The sequence below is a fragment of the Chelonoidis abingdonii genome, chromosome 11 (genome assembly GCF_003597395.2).
Source record: "Chelonoidis abingdonii isolate Lonesome George chromosome 11, CheloAbing_2.0, whole genome shotgun sequence".
Taxonomy (NCBI): domain Eukaryota; kingdom Metazoa; phylum Chordata; order Testudines; family Testudinidae; genus Chelonoidis; species Chelonoidis abingdonii.
In genome coordinates, this window is record NC_133779.1 from 18,858,619 (window position 1) to 18,875,783 (window position 17,165).

The window sequence follows — 17,165 nt, forward strand, 5'->3', positions numbered from 1 at the left end:
GCAGCTCGCACTGCGCCCGCCGCTGCTGCTCCAGGTTGTACTCGCGCAGCTCCGCCAGCAAGGTGCCTGGGGGGAGCGGGGGTCAGGGACTCCACACCTCACTTGTTCCAGCCCCCCAGCTATTCTCTGCTGGCCCCGTCCCTCCTAGCACCCCATGCCCTCCCTCAGGGCAGCAGGCCCCATCCTCTCCCCCACTGACCCTTCCCAAAGCCGCCCCCGTGCCCCGCCCCGTTACCGATCTGCTTGCAGAGGGTGTAGCCGAGCTGGCGGGCACCGCTGAGCAGGAGCCGGAGCACCGTGTCCCGGGTGGGCGAGTCGCCCCGCGACAGCTGGAGCAGGACGTTGGCTGCGTCCTCCAGTCCCTCCTCTGAGCAGGAGTGAGACGTCAGCACCTGGGGGGGCACATGGAGTGAGCGGGGGGAGGGCACCAGGCGCCCCCCGCCCCACCCAGGCACTGCCCTGCACTCACCTCTACCGACAGCTGCAGCTGGTTTTCCGTCAGGCCTGACGCCACCATCTTGGTGTCTGTCCCGCCACCGCCTGCTTCGCCAGCCTTGGCCGGAGATTTGCTGCCCTTGGTGGGAGCTGTGGGAAAGCACCGTGGGGTTAGTGAGGCCCGGCCCAGGATCCATGGGGAATGCGGGTGGCAACCTGGGCAGGACCCCAGCTGGGACCCTGTGCCCTCCAATCCCAGAACCCCCTGGGGCAGGGCGGTACCAGGATCCCACCACCCCTCCAATCCCAGAACCCCCTGGGGCAGGGCGGTACCAGGATCCCACCACCCCTCCAATCCCAGAAGTCTCGGGGGCAGGGATACACCAGTTGCCACCCCCTCCCCCATCTGGCACACCCTCAATCCCAGAATCCCCTGGGGCACTGAGAAACTAGGCAGCCCCCCTCACCTGGCACAGTGGGGGCAGGGGTGGGGGCGGTGGACCCGGCGGAGGGCGCGGTCGGGGTGGGGGCAGCGCCCTGCCCCTCGGGCGCCTTGTTCTCGGGCAGGGCGATGGAGATGAGCGAGAGCAAGCGCAGCAGCTTCTCGGTCAGCAGTGAGCTGCGCCGGATGACGGGGTGCGAGAGCATGTTCATGAGCTGGCCCAGCGGCGAGGCCTCCAGGCTGTAGGGGGAGCTCTCGCCCTCAGCGCCCACGCTCACGGGCACCGACTTGACCGAGTTCTTGCCCTTGCGGCTCACGTTCATGTTGTCCAGTTTGACCAGCAAGTCCCAGAAGTCGGTGGAGATGCCGCTGGCCTGGCCCGGGCTGCCCGACTGCCTGGCTCCCCGCTCCCCCTCGCAGGGCGCCTCCTTGGGCCGCTGCTGCGTGAAGTGGCTGGGGAACACCTAGGGAGAGGACAGAGTCACAGCCTGGAGACGGCTGGCCTGGTGCCGAGATGCAGCTGCCTCTGGGGCGGGGGGCAGCTAGGAAACAGCGGCACATAACGTCACGTGGGACTGACTGCCAGGAGAGAGTGTCCCCTGCCCAGCCCCTCCCCTGCAACCCCCCCAGGGGAGAGCGCCCCCTGCCCCCGCCCCACGGTGCCCTGCCCCACGGTGCCCTCCAGCCCTGCCTGCCAGGGGAGAGCGCCCCCTGCTGAGTCTGTGCCCTGCCCCAAGGTGCCTTCCAGTCCGGCCTGCCAGGGGGGAGCGCCCCCTGCCCAGCCCCTCACCCTCCCAGGGTAGAGCTCCCCCCACCCCCAGCCCTACGTGCCAAGGGATAGTGTCCCCTGCCCAGCCCCCCCAGCACCCGGCCCTACCTGCTAAGGGACAGCGTCCCCTGCCCGGGGAGACTCCCGCCCTGCCCCAGCCCCTCACCTTGGCCAGCTGAATGAGGGTGTCCAGCACATGGCGACAGACCACAGGGGCGGCCTGTGGGTGGATGTGGACGGCGGCGCCGGCGGGAGTGCCGGCAGCGTGCTTCTCAGTGTGCTTGCGCCCGCCGGCCCGCTGGATCTGGAAGATGTTGGTGCGGCAGCCCAGGGCAGCGTCCATGGAGACGGAGAGCCAGGAGAGCTGGCCCGAGCTGCGGGCCTCCATCTTGTGCAGCAGCTCCAGCGGGCGGCCCTCGGGGGCCCCGGCCTTGGCGGCCCGCTTGCCCCGCTCGTCCGGCGGCCCCTTGGGTGTCTCCAGGCAGGGCTCGCTCTCGCTGCTGCGCTGCAGGATGGACAGCAGGCTGCGGATCACCCAGCCCCGCGTCTGGCCGTGGTAGCAGAGGTTGCGCAGCACCCGGTGCAGCCGGCTGGTGTTCAGCTTGGGCTCGTCCACGAAGAGCAGCACCAGCAGGCAGGAGAGCGCCTCGTGGTCCAGCAGGAGCCGGCCCCGCAGCCGCAGGAGGCTGTCCACCGTGCTGCCCGACGGCCTGGGGGAGGAACCGGGGGCGGCTACGAAGGCTGCATGGAGCCACCAGCCCCCACGTCCCTCCCGGAGCCCAGCATGGAACCCAGGAGTCCGGGCGGCCAGGTCACATTGCCCCCACCCCGCTATAACCACCAGCACCCAGAGCCCAGCATGGAACCCAGGAGTCCGGGCGGCCAGCTCGCACTGCCCCCACTCGCTATAACCACCAGCCTCCAAGTCCCTCCCAGAGCTGGGCATGGAACCCAGGCATCCAGGCTGCTACTGCCCCCAGCACTGGAGCCCAGCATGGAACCCAGGAGTCCGGGTGGCCTCCACCCCACTATAACCACCAGCCCCCAAGTCCCTCCCAGAGCTGGGCATAGAACCCAGGTGTCTGGGCTGTTACCAACACCCCCCACATCCCTCTCGGAGCCCAGCATGGATCCCACGTGTCCTGTGTCTCCACAGGAGATGAGACTTGAGCCTTGTAGCTAAGAGGTCCCCCCTCAGCCTTCCCGCCCCCCGCCCTCCCCGGGGCAGGTACCTGTTGTGGCTGCTGCTACCGCCCATGTGGAGGTGCCCCCATCTGCACGAGCAGGGCGTGTACTGGCCCCACGGTTCCACTCAGCGGCTGTGTGAGGGCTGCGAGGTGAGACGAAAGAACAGAGTTGGGGGGCTGCAGGCTGAGTTGCTGGAGTGAGGGTTAGTGGTGCCGGCGACTGCGGCGGGGGCGCGCCAACCAGTTCGAGGTTGCTGGGAGCGGGAGATAGGGACGTGTGCCTGGGGGGGTGGGGAGGAGCCATACCCGGTCTGCGCAGCATGCGACCGACAGGGCCGAGATGCGGAAGGGAAAAGATGGTAGGGGAGTACCGGGGGGGGGGGAGCGATACCGGTCCTGGAGGTGCGGATGGGCCGAGTGCCGGAGCGGGAGTAGGGGACCCGGGGGCCGTGCAGTGCCTGAGCCTGCGCAGACGGCCGACGTGGGCGATTGGTGCCGTAGCGGAGTAGGGGTACCGGGGGCCGTGCCTGGGTCTGCGGGCAAGGATGGCGACAGGGCGACGGTGCCAGAGCGAGGAAGTAGGGGTGCTCCGGGGGGGGGGGGGGGGCCGTGCTGCGCCACCTTACGGCAGGACGGCGACAAGGGCGAGGTTGCCAGAGGCGAGGGTAGGGGCACCCGGTGGGGGGCCGGTGCCTGGGCCTGCGCAGGACGGCGACAGGGCGAGTGCCAGAGCGAGGGTAGGGGGCACCCGGGGGGGGCCGTTGCCTGGTGCGCGCCCGGCCGACTAGGGCCGGGTGCCAGAGCAGTGGTAGGGAGCGCCCGGGGGGGGCCGTGCCTGGTGCGGCAGGCGGGCGACGTCGAGTGCCGGAGCGGGGTAGGGGGCGCCGGGGGAGCGGCCGTGCTGTGGCCTGCGCAGGACGGCGACAGGGCGAGGTGCCGGAGCGGGCGTACGGGGGGCCGGGGGCGTGCATGGGCTGCGCAGGACGGCCGACAGGGCCGAGGTGCCGGAGCGGGGGTAGGGGGTGCCCGGGGGGGGCCGTACCTGGGCTGCGCAGGATGGCTGACAGGGCCGAGGTGCTGGAGTGCCCGAAGAGCCGCTCATGCATGAGCTGGCGCTGCCGGGCCTCCTGCTCGCGGCGCAGGGCCTGGGCCTCGGCGGCAATGTCGGGCGGCATGACGGCCAGCACGCTGTCCTCCATGTCCTCCAGCACCGAGCGCCGCAGGTCCGAGGGCAGCGTCTGGATAAACGTCACTGGGTCCATGGGTGTGTCCGAGCTGATGCCCTGTGCCAGCTCCCGCCGCTGCTGCTCCACCCGCTGCTGCGCCAGCACCTGGGGGGACAGGTCACTACCTGGGGGACAGGTCACTACCTGGGGGACCCTGTCTGCCAGGCCATAGCCCCACCCATGCCTAGAGCCATAGCCCCGCCCACAGAGCCACAGCCCCGCCCATGCCCATAGACTCCACCCACAGGCCGTGCCCAGAGCTATAGCCCCACCTATGCCAAGACCCAGCCCACAGGGCTGTAGCTCCACCCCGTGACCCAGCCATGCAGAGGCCCCGCCCACCCGACACCTAGCTCCACCCTCTCACCCTTCCGCTCTGCCCCAGTCCACCTAGCCCCAGCCCCAGCCCACTGACCCGCCCCCGAGACAAGAGCTCCTCCCCCTCAGAAGCAGCACTTACCTCCTCCTGGATGGCAGGGGGCAGGGCAGCCAGGAACTCGGGGCTGACCTCCGTCACCCCAGGGTTGCTCACCACAGGCGGGGTGGGGGTGGTAGCGGTGGGGGGAGGCCGAGCTGGCGGCCGGATGCCCAACTGGTTCTGCAGCACCTCACGCCGGATGTCATCTGGCAGGGCAGCCAGGAAGGAGGGGTCCACGCCCTCAGGGAGGTTTATCCCTGAAAAGAGATGGGGGTGTCAGCAAAAGATGCAGCCACCTCTGGGGGTGGGGCAGCTGGGGAACAGCCGCACAGAACGCTGCACAGGGAAGGATCACCACACCCTGAAATGCAGCCACCTCTGGGGCAGGCTGTGCACCGTGGGGCTGCAGCAGGAGAACGGTGACGAGGACAGCAAAATCCATCCCGACTCCATCGTTTGAATGCCCAGAAGGGATCAAGTGCCTGGCCCTGGCTGCCAGGGGAGAGCACACCCTGCTGAGGCCCCCTCCACCCTCAGCAGCACAGCGCCCCCTCCAGCCATGCTAGAGCATCACAGCTACCCAACCCCTCTGCAAAAGAGGCTGGTCAGTCACCCCCAGTACCTGCTAGTGGGTCCTCCTCTTCGCTGCTGGTGGAGGGCAGTGGCTCCTCCAGGATGCCCCGGGAGTCGGCTCCGGAGATGGCCACGGCCGAGTCCCTGGTAGAGGAGCTCTCGGAGGACGAAGCAGGGGGTGAGCTGGCGGGATGGGAAGCAGGGGGTGAGTGGGGGCCAGATCCCAGCCCCCTCCTCAGCGAGTCCCACCCCAAGCCAGATCCTCACTCCCCTGCCTCACACCCTGATCCCCACCCACTGCATACCCTGCCCCATACCTGTCCTCCCCTTGCTGGCTGGCATCGGCCAGGCTGTCGCCACTGGCCTGGCCCTCGGGACGCTGCTGGGCTGGCTCAGCCCCGGGGGCACCATGGGCAAGAGGCTGCTCCGCCCCGCCAGGCATGGTGCCCTCCCCGACGCCCTCCTCCAGGCTGCAGGTGTCCATGGGCGAGCCCTCCAGCTGGCTGCTAACGGCTGTCAGGGCATCCGAGTCCTCTGCCCTCTCTGGGGACAGCGAGGCTGGGGAAGAAATGGGGGTGGGGAGGTCAAGGGGATCCCAGAGGGGAAACTGAGGCGGAGAGGAGAAGGATGCCTTCCCAAGGTCAGCCAGTGACCCAGCCAGGACAGAACCAGGCGTCCTGGCTCCCAGCCCCCACAATCCCCCCCACTTACTGATGGTGGGGGCAGGTGACAGTTCCATCTGGGTGGCCTCCGCATCGGCACTGGGCCTACCCGGCCCTGAGTCCTCCTGCTCGGCTGGCACCAGCAGCTGGCGCGAGGCCTCGGTGCTGGGCTGCCCGGAGAGCTCTGGGGGCAGCTCCCCACCCGCCGCTGCCGGCTGTGGGGTCTCCAGGGTGACCAGCGTCTGCTTGGGGCTGGCAGAGGGGCCCTCAGCAGCGGGCAGGGCGGCGGGGAAACCGTCGGTCTGGCCAGCTGCATCTGGGGTGGGTGAGACGGGGCTTAGATGGGACACCCCACACCCAGGCCATGCCGCGCCCTCCCCACCTTGAACCCTGCTCCCCCCGCTGCAGCTGGGAGAAAACCCAGGAGTCCTGGCTTCCGGCCCACCAGGCTCCTCCTCCTGCTGGCGAGGGCCCGGCGCGAGGGAAAGTAGTAAGTTGTATCGTTATCTCTGATTGGGGCACGAATCCTGACCCCACAACAATACAACGTACTACCTCATCCCAGCGGGGGCTGGATCCACCCTGGGGGCCTCCTGCCGCCCCCCATCTGCCACCCACCCGCTGCAGGGGCTGGATCCACCCCAGGGTCCTCCTGCCGCCCCCCATCTGTCACCCACCCACTGCGGGGGCTGGATCCACCCCGGGGGCCTACCGCCACCCCCCATCTGCCACCCGCCCACTGCAGGGGCTGGATCCACCCCCGGAGCCCTCCTGTTGCCCCACATCTCTCACACGCGGCTCGGCAGGATTCACAGACGGCTTGTTTCATAGTCCTACAAAGACCCACGATTGGGGGAAAGGGCGGGACCCCTGTGCTCCCACCATCAGCCCCTACTCCCCTCCAAGAGCCATGAGAGAACCCAGGCATCCTGGCTCCCCCCCGAGCTGGGGCAGACGGCAGTTCCTGGCTCCCGCTGGCAGTGCTGAGGGTGACCCCGCGGGAAAGACAGTAGACTGTATAGTTATCTCCGAGACCGGGTGTGACCCTAAAACTATACAATCTACTACCTCATCCCCCAGGGCCTCGGGGCGCTGCTGGGCCCGGCCTGGGACCGAGGGGCAAGTGGGGGTGACGGGCGGGGCAGTTACCTGAGAGACTCTGCTCGATGGCGGTGTTAGGTGTGGGCACCGCCCCCTGGAAAGCAAGAGAGGGACAGAATGGAGTTAGAGGGGCATGCGGTCTGGATCTCCTAGTGGGGCCGCTCGCTATGGGGGGTAGGGAATGGGGCATGCGGCCTGGACCCCCTCGGGAGCGGGGGAGGCGCGCTGGCTATGGGGGGCAGGGAATGGGGCATGCAGCCTGGATCCCCTAGTGGGGCCACTCGCTATGGGGGGCAGGGAATGGGGCATGCGGCCTGGACCCCCTCGGGGGCGGGGGAGGCGCGCTGGCTATGGAGGCAGGGAATGGGGCATGCGGCCTGGACCCCCTAGAGGGCGCCGGGTGGCTTAGGGCAGTGGGGAATGGGGCATGTGGCCTCTCCCTGCTAGGGGTCGCTGGCTATGATTCAGCCCAGGGTGGGGACTGGCTGGTCATGGGGGCAGAGAATGGGGCCTGGGCCTGTCCCCTCTAGGGGGCGCTGGCTTTGATCCAGCCTAGGGTGGGGACTGGCTGGCTCGGGGGGAAGGGAATGGGGCCTGGCTGGCTTGGGGGGCAAGGAATGGGGCCTGTCCCCTCTAGGGGGCAGTGGTTGCCACCCAGCCGCAGGTTAGCTCTGCTCTCCAGCCATCGTCGTGGATGCAATGCGTCTGTGGGGTCTGAGCCCTGGGCCCCGCCAGCCATGGGGGAAGGTCAGGGCTGGGGAGGGGTGTGACTAGTTCTCCACCAGCCCTTTAAGCCTTCAAGGGCCAGGTGAGCTCAGTGGCAGCTCCCCACCTGGGCACTCTGCTCCTTCCCGTCCTTCTCCTCCTTGGCTTTGTCCGTGGCTTTGGCCTCCTCCTCGGCCAGCTGCTTGCGGCGCTTCTCCCGGCGCTCCTCCAGCTCCTCGTCCCGCAGCGCCTCCAGGTGGTTAACGATGGGAACCTTCACCACTGCTGGGGGGCAGAGCTGGGGTCAGGGAGCTGGGCCGGCAGGCGGGAGGGAGGTGGGGGAGGCCACGAGGCTCACCTGAGACGCAGTCGTGCATGCTCTCCGCGTCCAGCACCTTGCACTCCTCAGTCCAGCGTGTCAGGGCGGTGGGGATGCTGGAGAGGGTCCCTGCAGAGGGAAGAAGGAGGGTAAGGAGGCTGGCTCGGAGCCAGAGACCCCCAAGTCCAGGCCTCCAGCCCCCCCGGCACTCGCCTGCCTGGCTGGTGGCTGTGCTCTGGTCGTGGAAGAAGTCATCCAGCAGCTCGTCGTCGGAGCGGGCGATGATGTGGACGTCGTCGTTCCCCACCAGGAGGCGGGCGCGGCCCCGGCTTTGCAGCGGGAGGCTGCTGCTTAGCTGGAGGATGTCGGCCGCGGCCGAGGGACCCAGCAACCTGAGAGGAGGGGGTGCCGTCAGGGTACTTCCCTGGCACTGAAATGCGGCCACCTCTGGTGCGGAGCAGGTGGGGAACAGCCGCACACAGGGAGGGCGGCTGGGTCCCCAGCCGGGTGGGAGTGAGCATGTCTCACCTCTGCAGGATGAGGGGGGGGTTGGGCTGCCGCGTGCCAGGGTAGTGCACGTGGATGGTGTGGCCCGTGTTGGCTGTCAGCTGGCGCAGCGTCCGCTGGCTCCGCCCAATGCCCTGGGCCAGGCGAGTGGTGGAGGAGCCGCTGCCGAGGGTCAGGGAGCCGTGGTCCGCGTGCCGCACCATGAGCGGGTGGGTGGCCGGGATGTTTCCTGGGGAGGGGGGGATATCCGCTGGGGGGGACAGGGGGGGAGGAGGAAAACGTTAGCAGCTCCCTGGGCTAGCCCTATCCAGGCCGGGCTAGCCCAGGACCACAGAGAGCCCCTGGAGAGTACCATGGGGCTCAGGGGTTGGCAGGGATTAGCCCCACGCTCCAGGGGTGAGAACTTGGGGGGGAGCCCGGCCCCACCCAGCCCTGACCCCCTTACTGGCACTGGAGAACATGTTGTCGAACTCGATGATGAGGTCGTCCTCGCGGTCAAAGCGCTCGAAGCGCACCAGGGGCGAGGCGTTCATGTCGGGGTAATCCTCGTCCAGCTCCATCTCCGAGCCATCGTCGTCCTCCTCCTCCTCCTCCCCTTCCTCGCCCTCCTCGTCGTCCTGCCAGCGCACAGCCTGCTTACAGCCGGCCCCCACCCCAGCCGGGAGAGGACCCCGGAGTCCTGGAGCCCAGCCCGGCCCCCACCCCAGCCGGGAGAGGACCCTGAAGCCCAGTACAGCTAGGGGAGGACCCTGGAATACTGGAGCCCAGCTCCCCCTGCTCTAACCACTAGCCCCCACTCCCCTCCCAGAGCCAGAAGAGGATCCTGGAGTCCTGGAGCCCAGCCCAGCCCCCGCTTCCCTTCCCCTCAGAGCTGGGAGAGGACCCAGGCGTCCTGGCTCCCAGCCCCCTGCTCTACCCACTAGCCCCCAAATCCCCTCTAAGAACCAGGGAGAGAACCCAGGCATCCTGGTGCCCAGTCCCCTTCCCCAACCCCCGGCTGCACCTGGAGAGGTCGAGGCTATGAAAGAACCCAGGAGTCCGGGCTCTAACCACTAGACACCACTCCTCTCAGAGTCAGGGGTGATGCCAGCTGCTGCCCCCGCCTCACCTGATCATCTTCGTCTTCCTCCTCTTCCTCCTCCTCCTCATCCTGACTGTCATCCTCGTCCTCATTACTGCCGCTGCTGTCTTCCTCCTGCGTGTGCTCCTCCTCGTCTTCGGGGTCCAGGATGTTCATCGAGTCTGGGGACGGTACAGGGGGGCCACAGGTCAGCCCTGCCCTTCACCAGCCCCCACTGCCCTCCCAGAGCCAGGAGAGAACCCAGGAGTCCTGGCTCCCAGCCCCCCTGCTCTAACCCACCAGACCCCACTCCCCTCCCAGAGCCAGGAGAGAACCCAGGAGTCCTGGCTCCCAGCCCCACCGGCGCTAACCACCAGCCCCCACTCCCCTCCCAGAGCTGGGGAGAGAACCCAGGAGTCCTGGCTCCCAGCCCCCCCTGCTCTGACCCACCAGCCCCCACTCCCCTCCCAGAGCTGGGGAGAGAACCCAGGAGTCCTGGCTCCCAGCCCCATCAGCGCTAACCAGCAGCCCCCACTCCCCTCCCAGAGCCAGGAGAGAACCCAGGCATCCGGGCTCCTCTCCACACACACATCCAATGTCTTTCCAGCTGCAGGGCTCAGCTTCAGGTCTCCCCTGCAGCACTTCACACTGGCCACTGGGGGCAGTGTCCCAGGTTAACCCTTACCTTCCCGGTTGGCCTGGAGTGTGGAGCCTTGACTCAGGTTGGAGGGGGCCTCGTCCATCAGCACGTCCTCCGGGGCATCGTCCTCCCCACTGCGGCTCACTGTGGGGGAGGAATGGAGTGAGGGGGGCCCCGCAGGCAGCCACACGCACGGGCCTGGCTCCAGGGCCACAGGGGTGAGGCAGGGAAGGGGGGTGAATGCGGGTGAGTTAGCCCCCGCACCAGGCCCCTGACCAAGATCCCCCTCAGCATGGGCCCACCGTCCCCCCACAATCCCAGAGCATAGGTCCTGCCCCCACTCCCCTCCCAGAGCTAGGGAGGGAACCCAGGAGTTCTGGCTCCCAGCCCCCGCCCCACTCCAACCACCAGCCCCCACTCCCCTCCCAGAGCCAGGGAAAGAACCCAGGAGTCCTGGCTCCCAGAGCAGCGTGTAACCTGCCAGACCCTGCTTCGCCCCCCGGCCCCTCCCCTAGGCTGTGTCCCAGCAGTCTCCCCCCACCCCCCCAAGACCTATCACACGCCCCTCAGTGCCTGCCCCCCAGTCCCCTCCCTCACCGATGATGGTGCCATTCCCAGGGCCGCCATCCCGTTCCAGCAGCTCGTCTATCAGGTCCTCCAGCTCGTTCTCCACCTGCAGGGGCAGAGGGGTGGTGGGTGGGGGCAGGCCGGTTGTGATTCCTCATCCTAGCCCCCCCAGCTCCCCGGCCGGCCCCTCACCTGCATCTCCTGAGTGCTGAGCACCTCGGGCTGCCCAGCGATCACCACTGTGTCGCCCTCCGCCTCCCCATCCATGATGTCGCCGTCCGCCACCTCCGCCTGGCCCGCGTCGTGGTCCTCCTGGGCACCTGCCTCACCCGGTTCCCCTGGGGGAACAGAGCGATCAGGAGACGGCCCACTGATGGGGAACTTCCGGGGCGCAGGCAAGGGGGCAGCAGGGGGGAAATCAGAGAGGGAACCTGGCAGCGGGGGAGGTGGGTGGCAGCAGGCCGGGGGCGCACAGGCTGCGGGCAAGGGGAGGGGAGGGAGCCTGGCAGCAGGGGAAGTGGGTGGCAGCAGGCTGGGGGCGCACAGGCTGCGGGTGAGGGGAGGGGAGGGATCCTGGTAGCGGGGGAGGTGGGTGCAGGCCTGGGGCGGGAGGGAGGAGGGACAACAGGCCTGCGGGTGAGGGGAGGGGAGGGAGCCTGCAGCAGGGAGGCAGGCGGCAGCAGGCCAGGGACAAGGCTGCGGCGCGAGGGGAGGGAGGGAGCCTGGTAGCGAGGGAGGCGGGCGGACAAGCAGGCCGGGGCGACACAGGCTGGCGGGCGAGGGAGGGGGAGGGAGCCTGGCACGCAGGGGAGTGGGCGGCAGCAGGCCGGGGCCGCACAGGCCTGCGGGCGAGGGAAGGGGAGGGAGCCTGGTAGCAGAGGGAGGCGGGCGGCAGCAGGCCGGGGAGCACGAGGCTGCGGGGAGGAGGGAGGGAGCCTGGCAGCAGGGGAGGCGGGCGGCAGCAGGCCGGGCACACAGGCTGCGGGTGAGGGTGAGGGGAAGGGAGCCTGGCAGCAGGGGAGGCAGGCGGCAGCAGGCCAGGGGACCACAGGCTGCGGGCGAGGGGAGGGGAGGGAGCCTGGTAGCGAGGGAGGCGGGCGGCAGCAGGCCGGGGCACACAGGCTGCGGGCGAGGGGAGGGGAGGGAGCCTGGCAGCAGGGGAGGTGGGCGGCAGCAGGCCGGGGCGCACAGGCTGCGGGTGAGGGGAGGGGAGGGAGCCTGGTAGCGAGGGAGGCGGGCGGCAGCAGGCCGGGGCACACAGGCTGTGGGCGAGGGGAGGGATCCCGGCAGCAGGGGAGATGGGTGGCTGCGGGCGAGAGGAGGGAGCGTGGCAGTGGGGGTGTCAGGCTGCGGGCGAGGGATCCTGGCCCCACGTACCCACGTCCTGCTGGTTGCTGTTGGTGTCGCGGGCAGCGCCCTGCGCCTCGCCCTCTGCTTTGCTCTTGCTGGCCGTGCTCTTGCTGCCAAAGAGGCTGCTGGGCTGGTTGACGATGCGCGACAGCGTCTCCAGGGGCTTCAGCGCCGCATTCACTGTGTTGGCCATGTTGGGGCTGCAGGGCAGAGTCTCCATCAGCCCCTACTCCCCTCACAGAGCCAGAGAGAACCCAGGAGACCTGGCTCCCAACCCCCCTGCTCTAACCACTAGCCCCCACCCCGCTCCCAGAGCCGGGGAGAGAACCCAGGAGCCCTGGTTCCTAGCACCTCCTGCTCTAACCACCAGCCCCCACTCCCCTCTCAGAGCCAGGGAGGGGACCCAGGCATCCTGGCACCCAGCCCCGGGCGCACCTGGAGAGGTCGAGGCTGTGGGGGACCCGCGCCAGGTCACTGACCAGCCCCTTCTTGAGGAAGAGGCGGATGATGTTGTTCATGCCGTTGTGCTGCGTCTTGGCAGCCGCGCTGCTGTAGAAGCTGGAGGTGGAGGGGCAGGACTCCATGATGGTGCTGATGATGCACATCACGGCCTGCAGCCTGGGGAGGGAGAGGAGGGATCAGCGCCGTGCCACCCCTACTGTGGGACACCCCCCCACACACCCAGACAGGCACCGGCATCTGCACTGGGAGATCACCCCCAGTGAGATGCTGGTGTCAGCAGTGGGATACCCCAATATGTTCTTCCCAACAGCCATGGGGGGGACTGTTCTCCTGCCACACGGATCCCTGCCCCTCAGTGGGGTGCTGCTAGCAAAGCGCCAATCGCCCAGAGCTCCCAACGTGGGACTTGACACCTCTTTGAGCTGCATCCTCCCCACCCCCAAGCGACTGGTTCAGGCTCTCGGCACACTCCGGCAGCGTCGTCTTTTTAAGCTTTTCTCCCCAACCATCAGGGCTAGAAACTTGAAGAGGGGATTTGGGAGCCACTGTGTCATACCAGGAGCCATGGCCTTTACCAGGTCCTGGAGCCCTGATTCCTGATCCCCCACCCACCGCCCAAAGCCAGGTAGCGACCCCAGGGCTGCCAGCCCCCGCTCACCTGGCATGTTTCTCCGTGCTCTCTGCCATGGCCAACGCCCGGCCCAATGCAGCCTTCACCTCGTTCACCAGCGCCACCTGGGCATCCGTGCCGCTGCCCGCTGCAGCCAGGCTGGCGAGGAAGAGACGGGCCAGCGCGGGGGTGTCCTTGTCCTCTGCGTTCTGGGTGTGGGGCAGCAGATGGTCCAGGACAAAGGCCAACACACTGCAATCCTGCCGGGACATGGGGAGGGGTGAGTGGGTCCCCATGCCATGCCCCAGAACCCCACCCTCTCCTGGCTCTAACCCACCAGCCCCCACTCCCCTCCCAGAGCCAGAGAGAGAACCCAGGGGTCCTGGGTGCCCCTCACCTCCTTGATGAGCTCGGACTGGCCCACGGTATAGCTGTAGTTGGCAATGAGCGTGGCGATGCCCACATAGGAGCGCACCAGCTCGGCCAGCAGGCGCAGGATGGTGGAGGTGGGCATGAGCGGCTTGCTGCCCTTGGCCTTCTGCTTGCCCTCCTCCGTCGCCTTGTCTCCCTCCTTGTCCTTCCGGCCCTCCCGCGACTCCTCAGGGGTAGAGGCTGCGGGCGGGGGGGAGATGAGTTAGGTGGGGGGTGCACAGAATGGGGTCCCCTGGGAACCCAGTGCCAGCAGATGCCCAGCTATTGGGGAACAGCTGAGGGGGTCTCTGAGGGTGCCCCACACCAGCTGTTGGGGGCAGCAGGGGGGGTATGCAGGAGTGCCCCACCCTGGCTGGGGGAGGGATCCTGGGGACCCCTGGCAGTACTCGGGTACAGGGGGTTCCCTAGCCCAGGAAGTCTCCATTACCTTCTCCCTGGGGGGTCCCAGACGGCGGCGTCTCGGCGGCTGCTCCATCTGCGCCGAACACCTGGGCCTGGGAAAGGAGAGAGTCGGTCAGCAGCAGGTCCCCTCGGTGTGGGGCGCCCCCCAGCTCCCCAACCCAGCGCGGCCAGACTCACGGTGATGGCGAAGCCGCTCTGCGAGTCGAAGTCACTGCCCTGGCGGGTGAGGGAGCGGTACTGCTGGTACACGTCGTCGCCCACGTCCGACAGCAGCTGGCTCACCTCCTGGCTGGCTGAGCCCGGCTTGGCCTCGCTCTTCTCAGCTGCGGAGAGGCAGAGGCAGGTGAGACGCGGCTCAGCCAGCGCATGGGGAGCCTGGCAGCACTGGGGGGTCGGGGAGTTACCTTCGTCGGGGGCGTGGTAGGCAGCCAGCGCGTTCAGCATGTCATAGATCACCTCCTTGATGGGGTCGGGGATGACAGGCAGAGCCGACGGCTTCACCGGCGTTGTCTTCACCAGCTGCACCGCGTTGGGGCCCTTGATCCGCAGGTTCTCGAACTCGTCGTCCGATGCTCCCAAGGGGAGAGAAAGGGAAGCAAAATAGAACCCAGGAGTCCGGGCTCTAACCCAGTGAATCCACTCCCCTCCCAGAGCCGGGGAGAGAACCCAGGAGTCCGGGCTTCCAGCCCCCCCTGCTCTAACCCAGTGAACCCCACTCCCCTCCCAGAGCCGGGGAGAGAACCCAGGCGTCCTGGCTCCCAGCCCCCTCTGCTCTAACCCAGTAAACCCCACTCCCCTCCCAGAGCCGGGGAGAGAACCCAGGAGTCTGGGCTCCCAACCCCCCCTGCTCTAACCCAGTGAATCCCACTCCCCTCCCAGAGCCAGGGAGAGAACCCAGGCGTCCTGGCTCCCAGCCCCCTCTGCTCTAACCCAGTAAACCCCACTCCCCTCCCAGAGCCGGGGAGAGAACCCAGGAGTCTGGGCTCCCAACCCCCCCTGCTCTAACCCAGTGAATCCCACTCCCCTCCCAGAGCCGGGGAGAGAACCCAGGCGTCCTGGCTCCCAGCCCCCTCTGCTCTAACCCAGTAAACCCCACTCCCCTCCCAGAGCCGGGGAGAGAACCCAGGAGTCTGGGCTCCCAACCCCCCCTGCTCTAACCCAGTGAACCCCACTCCCCTCCCAGAGCCGGGGAGAGAACCCAGGCGTCCTGGCTCCCAGCCCCCTCTGCTCTAACCCAGTGAACCCCACTCCCCTCCCAGAGCCGGGGAGAGAACCCAGGCGTCCTGGCTCCCAGCCCCCTCTGCTCTAACCCAGTAAACCCCACTCCCCTCCCAGAGCCGGGGAGAGAACCCAGGAGTCTGGGCTCCCAACCCCCCCTGCTCTAACCCAGTGAATCCCACTCCCCTCCCAGAGCCGGGGAGAGAACCCAGGCGTCCTGGCTTCCAGCCCCCTCACCCCAAACCATCACTCCCCTCCTCGAGCCAGGAGAGAACCCAGAGCCGGGGAGAGAACCCAGGAGTCCGGGCTTCCAGCCCCCCCTGCTCTAACCCAGTGAACCCCACTCCCCTCCCAGAGCCGGGGAGAGAACCCAGGCGTCCTGGCTCCCAGCCCCCTCTGCTCTAACCCAGTAAACCCCACTCCCCTCCCAGAGCCGGGGAGAGAACCCAGGAGTCTGGGCTCCCAACCCCCCCTGCTCTAACCCAGTGAATCCCACTCCCCTCCCAGAGCCAGGGAGAGAACCCAGGCGTCCTGGCTCCCAGGCCTGCCTGGTCTGGGCAGGGGGAGCCAGGGGGTCTCTGTGCCCCACGTACCGGTGCCCGAGCCGCGGGGTGCGGGCAGGGCGATGCGGATGCAGCCGTTGGCCACCTCGGTGAAGATCTCGGGGTTGCGGCAGGCGGCCGGGCCCAGCACGCGCAGGATGTAGTTGATCTCACGGGAGCCCAAGCTGCCCGACACCACCCCGGAGGTGGTGCTGCCCGCGCCGCTCGTGGCCGCCGAGCGCACAACCTGTGGGGAGGAGCAGGCCACAATGGAACAGCTGGGGGCGGGGGGGCAGCAGCACCCACCTTCTCCCCGATGTGGACCAAGGGCCCATGGGGCCACAGGGGGTGAGACCACGGACACCCACCATCCACCTAGCACGGCCTAGGAGCCCAGGCAGTGCCAGGGGCCAGGGCCGGTGGCACCGACCATCTCCCAGGGGACCCCACGCCGTGGCACCCACCTTCTCCATGGTGTGGCGCAGGGTGCAGGGCTCCTCGATGACGTGCCGGAAGAGCAGGGTGACGAGGGGCGTGAAGCCGTTGAAGCCGGAGCTCTGGGTCAGGCTGAGGATCATGCGGGTGCTGCGGAGCTCAGCGAACATCAGGGCGTACTTGTGGTGGCGTGTCAGGCGCAGGCAGAGGCGCAGGGTGGCGTGCAGCGTGTCGGGGTCCACCGGCACCCCCAGCATGCTCACGCAGGCCCGGATCAGCACCGTCACCATCTCCTCCGTCAGCCCCTCGATCAGGATCTCGGCCGCCTTCGGCTCCTCAGGGGCCACCTCCTTCTCGGGGGCCAGGGGCTCCGTGGGGGCAGGGGCCTCTGGGGGGCAGAGCACATTGGGGATGGCAGCTGCCCCTCACTCCCAACCCGCAGGCCCTGCCAGCCCAGCCCAGCCCAGCCCCAGGCTCCCCCGGTGCCCCTCACTCCTGACCCGCAGCCCCTCCTTCCAGCCCAGCCCTGGCCTCCCCTCACTCGGCCTGCAGCCCCCCGCCAGCCCAAGCCACGTACCATTTGCCTTCTCCTCCTTGGCTTTGCCCTCCGTTTCTTTGGCCTCCTCCAGGGTCTTCTCCAGCTCCTGCCCATTGCCCTCCTTGGCTCCCTTCCCGAGCCGGGGCACCCGCAGCAGTGTCAGCATTACCGGGCGCCGGTTACCCGTCTCCTCATTCACCTGGCAGGGGAAGGGGGTGGGGGGTCAGCGCCTGCTCGAGGGGACTGGGCTGCCCCCGCCCCCTGGAGCTCGGCTCCGTACCTGCACCATGGTGGTGAACTGCACCGTGTAGCGCCGGCGGCCGGCGGTGAAGCGCACGCTGGTTTCGCCTGCCTTCCAGGCCGTGTCGATGGTGCTGTTGTTGCTGGCGCTGTAGCTGCACCAGCGGCCGGAGCGGTCGTCAAACCAGCGCCAGTTGTTCCCGTTGGCCTGGAGATACTGGAGAGCAGAGAACCCAGAGGATTGTGGGGGGCCCGGGCCCTGCCTCTCCTGCGGCGGGGACCCTTCCCTGCTCCCCCTCCAGGCCAACTCTCCCCCGCTGCCTGG

At 68.5% G+C, this 17,165-nt stretch overlaps 1 protein-coding gene across 1 annotated transcript in view; it reads right to left on the bottom strand.

Annotated features, from left to right (window-relative positions):
• The window catches only part of HUWE1 (HECT, UBA and WWE domain containing E3 ubiquitin protein ligase 1), a 65,724-nt gene that overhangs the window by 8,722 nt on the left and 39,837 nt on the right, over positions 1–17,165 (bottom strand). Inside the window, 33 exon segments of the mRNA XM_075071293.1 lie at positions 3–66; positions 236–392; positions 470–585; positions 903–1,341; positions 1,813–2,356; positions 2,879–2,944; positions 2,946–2,976; positions 3,876–4,164; positions 4,520–4,734; positions 5,100–5,233; positions 5,368–5,608; positions 5,762–6,028; positions 6,862–6,907; positions 7,646–7,800; positions 7,877–7,966; positions 8,051–8,229; positions 8,366–8,594; positions 8,790–8,961; positions 9,453–9,586; positions 10,090–10,188; positions 10,642–10,717; positions 10,804–10,949; positions 11,989–12,161; positions 12,397–12,579; positions 13,082–13,293; positions 13,431–13,645; positions 13,893–13,959; positions 14,045–14,190; positions 14,272–14,439; positions 15,679–15,874; positions 16,092–16,450; positions 16,640–16,799; positions 16,881–17,057. Coding sequence (XP_074927394.1) covers positions 3–66; positions 236–392; positions 470–585; positions 903–1,341; positions 1,813–2,356; positions 2,879–2,944; positions 2,946–2,976; positions 3,876–4,164; positions 4,520–4,734; positions 5,100–5,233; positions 5,368–5,608; positions 5,762–6,028; positions 6,862–6,907; positions 7,646–7,800; positions 7,877–7,966; positions 8,051–8,229; positions 8,366–8,594; positions 8,790–8,961; positions 9,453–9,586; positions 10,090–10,188; positions 10,642–10,717; positions 10,804–10,949; positions 11,989–12,161; positions 12,397–12,579; positions 13,082–13,293; positions 13,431–13,645; positions 13,893–13,959; positions 14,045–14,190; positions 14,272–14,439; positions 15,679–15,874; positions 16,092–16,450; positions 16,640–16,799; positions 16,881–17,057 — 5,945 coding nt within the window.